Source organism: Panicum hallii, chromosome 4 (assembly GCF_002211085.1).
Source record: "Panicum hallii strain FIL2 chromosome 4, PHallii_v3.1, whole genome shotgun sequence".
Classification (NCBI taxonomy): Eukaryota; Viridiplantae; Streptophyta; class Magnoliopsida; order Poales; family Poaceae; genus Panicum; species Panicum hallii.
The window spans coordinates 15,096,269-15,102,251 of NC_038045.1; the positions used below are offsets into that span (position 1 = coordinate 15,096,269).

The 5,983-nt window shown below is 51.4% G+C and overlaps 1 protein-coding gene across 1 annotated transcript; it reads right to left on the reverse strand.

Annotated features, from left to right (window-relative positions):
- Positions 1-1,593: 1,593 nt before the first annotated feature.
- On the reverse strand, positions 1,594-2,028 carry LOC112890364. Its single transcript, XM_025957268.1, has one exon. It carries the CDS (start codon positions 2,026-2,028, stop codon positions 1,594-1,596), a length of 435 nt encoding a protein of 144 aa, XP_025813053.1.
- Between the last annotated feature and the right edge of the window lie 3,955 nt (positions 2,029-5,983).

Here is a 5,983-nt window from a genome sequence, read left to right on the forward strand (position 1 = left end):
CCCGACCTGACCTAGCCTTTTCAGTCGAGTACGTGAGCAGGTTCATAGAGATGCCTCATGAAGAACACTTGGCAGCAGTGAAGCACATTCTCAGGTATCTTGCTGGCACCTGGAATTGGGGCTTGTTTTATCCAAGGAAGAGAGGAGAAAAAATTGAGCTCAGGGGATTCAGTGATAGTGATTTGGCTGAAGATTTGAACAGCAGGAAGAGTACTTCTGGAGTTCTATTCCTTCTTGGAGATAGTCCAGTGAGATGGCAGTTGGCGAAACAGAAGATTGTGGCTCAATCAAGCTGTGAAGCCGAGTACATTGCAGCTGCTGCTGCCGCCAATCAAGGGGTGTGGCTGGCAAGGCTGCTAGCTGAGATACTCGATTCAGATTTGAGCAGGCCCTTGCAATGGGTGGACAACAAGTCTGCCATCTCGCTGATAAAAAAATCCAGTGCACCATGACCGGAGTAAGCACAATGATGTCAAGTTTCATGTCATCCGGGATTATGCACAAAATGGGCAAATCGAAGTGAAGTTTATTGGAACAAATGAGCAACTGCACGAAGCCACTCGGAAATATCAAGTTTCAAGAGCTCTGCACCAAGATTGGCCTGCATTCTGGTGAGTAGCTTAGAGTAGCTCAAGTGCACAAAACTCAAGTGCACAAGGCTTAGAAGGAGATTTGTTGAATAATTCTTGTGCAGGTAATTAGCTTTCAAAGTCCTTTCCATTTTGATTCTGTTAGTGTGCATGGCTAAGTTAGTTGGCTGTGCACGTGGGAGCTCTCACATGCGCGGGGAAGCTCTGACGTGCGTACGTTCGCATAGGAGCGCATCTTGCGCACTGCGATTCTGGAGCTTGGGTTGGCAGGCTTCGTCAAGGGGATCGTAGCGAGTTTCTCGGCTAGAGTAGCCGTTCGTAATCTGCTTCGTATTTGCAATAGAGAACAGAAAATCTATGACGTCGGGCAGCACCAAAACGAGACCAAGTCTCTTTGTTCATCTAGTTTTCGCGTGAGTTTTGTTGTGTGTATGTGCTGCAGGGAGTTTGCCAGCGACATTCAACTCACTACTCCGGCGATCTCTGACAACAAAAACACTTGTAGTGCAAGAACACTACCGGCATCGGCGAGCCTGGGGCTGCCCTGTTGGCAGTGCCAGGCCAAAGCAGTCGACGATGCGTTCCAGCCCCATATGAATGTAAAGATCAGAGGGTAAATTAGCCTCCTACCATCTTGAGAAACGTAGCATAGGGATTGAGATTTAATGAGATTTAAATCTCTGGACTCTGCCATGCGACCAGCGGGATTGGAACTCTGGTGTACGGGCAGTCGCCTGCCATGCGCGCAACGTTGTAGACGTCCCGCCGAGGAACTGCCGCAACGCGCCAAGGAACCCTGCCACGTTGCCAGGGAGTGGCAGGCCACCCCCGATCACCTTCAGCAGGTACGCCGCGTGGTAGGCGCCGGCGTAGCCAGGCGAAGCTAGATATAAATTAGCCCTGGAGCACAGCTCATGTAACTTACAATTTGTTATAGCTCATGTAACTTACAATTTGTTACCCTGGTGCATGTGCACCATGCAAGACCAACATGGCTTCGCCCCTAGGCGTAGGCGACCCACGAGAGCCCCGGCCGGCGCAGCAAGCCGCAGCCGTGGAGCGCGCAGGTGAGCCTCACCGCGGGGATGCCGTGGGCGCGGTGGGCGTTAAGGTCCATGCCGCGCGCCTCGAGGTACTCGAGGGAGCCCGGCGCGTGTGGGTCGGCGGCGCGGTCGGCGTTGGCCCTGATCGCCGCGTAACGCTGCTCCTTGGTGAGCGCGTTGTGGTCGGCCTGCGGCGGCGCAGCGTGGACGACGCCCGGGTAGTGGGCGGCGAAGGCGCGTAGGGCGGCCGTCTCGGCGTCAAGGTTCGCCGCCCACACAGTGCGGACCGGGATGCCAGACTGCGGCGCCAGAGGCACGCCCGCGGGCACGGCGTGCTGGAACGGTGGTGGCTGCATGGCTCCGGGCCACTGCGCCGCCGGGTTGAACTTGAACATGGCTGGCGGCGGTTGATCCCAAGCTGTGAAAGGATGATGGCAGGCCACCACAGCGGCGGATGACGACCTCTCTTTCCTCCCATATATATAAGCGGCTTCCCGGGTTCTTTCCGGCTCGTCGCCGGTTGACTGATCGGAGTCCGACTGCTAGAAAAAAAAATTCGAGAAAAAGAAAATCGCAGTCGGGCTGGAAGAGAACCCCACCGGAAATTATGTTCCGGTTTCGAGTCGGAGAAAGCAACGCAATTGGCGAGGCGCCGATGAGGCAGGCGGTTTTGCCTTTTACGCGTGCCGTCTCGTCCCAAGAGTACTAGCCCACGGGAGAGGAAATGCATCCGAATCTTCCATGAAGAAACCGGAAAGGGGAAACAGGGCCGGGCTAAAAAATCGGAGCCGGAAATTTTCCCGTCACAGCGTGACGGCGCGTCCTCTTTCCGCGTCGCCGCCGCCGGCTGCACCTGCTGTTGGAGCCGAAGCTCGATCTGGCACTCGATGCGGCACACGAACGAGATGAACTAGATGAACGCCGCACGAGAACACAACACACGCACGCGAGAGCGAGGAAGTTTTTCAGCTGCGGAACTGCAGCCTTGGCCATTGGCCACGATCCTTTTTTATTAGGCTTATCGTTACAGACTCCACGGCCCGAGGACCGTGCCACTCCGTGCATGGTGTGCGACGCGCCGTTCTTCTCGGCGTCGCTCGCAACGTGCTGCCATGCCCGTTGTGGCGCTCCCACATGCAAAGTTCTAGGACCACGGCGTGAACCAAGTACGTCTCTGGCCTCACACTTGTCCCTAACAGAAATAGACATGATCGACATGCAAACTAAGCTATGCAAACTAAGCTATGCAACTAAGATTAGCTCAAACATTCACCCCCTTAATCTTGTTGCACCTGGACGACATTGAGCTTTAGGCGCATCTCCACGAACTTCACCCTTCCGAGTGCTTTGGTCAGTATGTCTGCCAGCTGCCCATCCGTCCCGACATGAGAGACAACAACCTTGCCATCTTCTGCACATTCACGAATGTAATGGAACTTGGTGTCAATATGCTTACTGCTTTCATGGTGCACCGGGTTCTTGATCAGATTAATTGCAGATTTGTTGTCCACCAACAGCCTGAACATGTTCACATCAGTGCCTGTCAGATCAGCGACTAGCCTGCTCAACCAAACGCCTTGACAAGCTGCCGCTGTTGCCGCTATATACTCAGCTTCACATGATGACAGTGCTACCACCTTTTGTTTCTGCGACACCCAGATAATCAGGTTTTGCCCAAGGAAAAACACCACTCCTATAGTACTCTTCCTGTCACCTTGATCCCCAGCATGATCACTATCGCTGTAGCCTGTCAAATTCAGATTCAGCCTTGACCCCTTGATGTACTTGCAGCCATAGCAAATGGTTCCTGCTAAGTATCTGAGGACTCTCTTCACTGCTGTCCAATGTTTCTCCAAAGGTGCTTCCATGGACCTGCTCAACACCCCTACTGAATAGGCAATGTCAGGCCTAGTATTCACTAAGTACCTTAAACTTCCAATGATGCTTCTGTACTTGGTTGAATCCAGAAACACACCTTCTCCTTCCTTGATGGGCTTCTTCTGTGTGTCCATAGGAATGTCAGCAACACTCTGGCACAAAGTGATCTCATCTTATCTCTGCTTGACTTCAATCCCCAGGTAGTAACTTAGCAGCCCAAGATCTGTCATTTTGAAGCTGTCCATCATTTGTTGCTTGAAGTTGGCTATTTCAGCATTACTAGGACCACAAGTGATCAGATCGTCAACATATACTCCAACTAACAGCAGTGAATTAGTGCTTCCTCTTCTGTAGACTGCATGTTCAAGTGAACTTCTCTTGAAACCGAGTGACACTAGCTCCTGATCTAATATGGCATTCCATGCCCTTGGAGCCTGCTTTAGCCCATACAGTGCCTTCTTCAGTTTCAGTACTTGCCCTTCACGCTTTTCATCAACAAACCCTAGTGGCTGGTGTACAAACACATGTTCCGAGAGATCTCCATTTAGAAAAGCTGATTTTACATCCATATGATGTAATTCCCAGCCTCCTTGAGCTGCTAAAGCAATCAACACCCTGACTGACTCCATCCTGGCAACAGGTGCAAATACCTCATCATAGTCAATGCCTTGACGTTGTGCATAACCTTTTGCCACTAGACGTGCCTTGTGCTTCAGAATGTTCCCTGCTGGGTCCCTTTTCACTTTAAACACCCACTTCAATCCAATTGCCCTATATCCCTTTGGCAGATCAGAGAATGTCCAGGTGTCATTTTCATGAATCGCTTCTAGTTCAGCTTTCATCGCATCTCTCCAACACTTCTCCATCAGAGTTTGCTCCACACTGCCAGGTTCATCTGCAGCAAGCAAACACAAGCCACTGTACTCATAGCCCTGTATTTCTTCTGATGCATTGTAGATGTCTGATAGACTTCGAAAACGTTGTGGGACCCCCTCAGAGTCGACTTCCTGGCCGGTGGGAGGTGAGTCCCACTGCTGAATTGGAGTCCCTGCCGGTGTGTGAGGTGATGCACTTTCCTCGAATTTCAGCCCCGGTGATTGATCACCCGTAGGAGTCACAGGTTCTGGTGTATGTTGCTAAATATCTTCAGTTAGGCCTGTTGTTGAGGAACCAACAGCCACCTTCAGCTCAATACTGAAAGTATTCAGTTTTTCTCCTTGATTTCCTTCTGTACTCCAATCCCAAGCTCGGATTTCTTCAAACACAACATCCCTGCTCACATGCAGCTTCTCTGAAACTGGGTCATAGACTCTATACCCCTTTGATCCTTGTTCATAACCAAAGAACACCATTTTTGTGGATCTGTCAGAGCTTGTTTAAACCAGGTCTAGTGTTCTTCATACGAGCCACACAGCTAAAAGTGCGTAGGTGACTCACTCTGGGCTTCCTGTTGTACCAAGCTTCATAGGGAGTGCGGCCATCCAAACTCTTAGTGGGCGCCCGGTTGAGCACATACACAGCAGTCACTACTGCCTCACCCTAGAATTTTGGTGGCACACCTTTACTCTTCAGCATACACCTAGCCATCTCAACCACAGTTTGGTTTCGACGCTCAACTACCCCATTTTGTTGTGGTGTGTAGGGTGTAGTTGTGTAGTGTTTGATGCCTGTCTCATTGCAAAAAATGGTGACCAGCTGTGAGTTAAACTCACCCCCTCGGTCTGTTCTGATTGCCCTCAGTTTTTCACCAAGTTCAGTTTCTGCACTAGCCTTGATCTTCTTGAAGTAGTATAGTGCCTGATCCTTGGTTGCTAGCAACTCCAACCACATGAACCGGCTAAATTCATCTACTACCAGCAGGAAGTAGTGCTTCCCTCCAGGAGTGGGTGGTGAGATCTTACCACATAGATCACTGTGAAATAATTCTAGTCCACGCTCTGCTCTGAATGATGATGCTCGTGGGAATGGGGAGCGATGCTGCTTGCCAATGACACACCCATCACAGATTTGCCCCACGCGGTTGATCACTAGCATTCCCTCCACCATTTTCTTAGCACCAAGCTCCCGCAAGGCCCTGAAATTCAGATGCCCATACCGTGCATGCCACACCCACGCCTGATCATCGCACTTAGAGAGGAGACACACTGGAGACGTCACATTCAGCTTGATGGTGTACGTCCGATTCTTGGTGCGTGGCGCCTGGATCAACAGCGCGCGTTCCCGATCGAACACGGTGAGCACGCCGTTCTCCAGAACCACCTTGCACCCTCCTTCTTCCGATTGCCCTAGGCTGATTATGTTGCTTTTCAACTTTGGTATGTAATAGACATCAGTCAGTACCTTGTGTTCACGAGTACGTCCTTCTGTAACCATCGATCCGAGGCCACGGATCTCCACCACAGAACCATCACCAAAACGCACATTGCCTCGCGCCGTGTCATCAAGGTGAGCCAGGGCTGCACGGCGCCCCGT

Bases quoted from the DNA above. Each gene is read 5' to 3' on its own strand.
- LOC112890364 (XM_025957268.1), bottom strand. From the start codon at position 2,028: ATGTTCAAGTTCAACCCGGCGGCGCAGTGGCCCGGAGCCATGCAGCCA.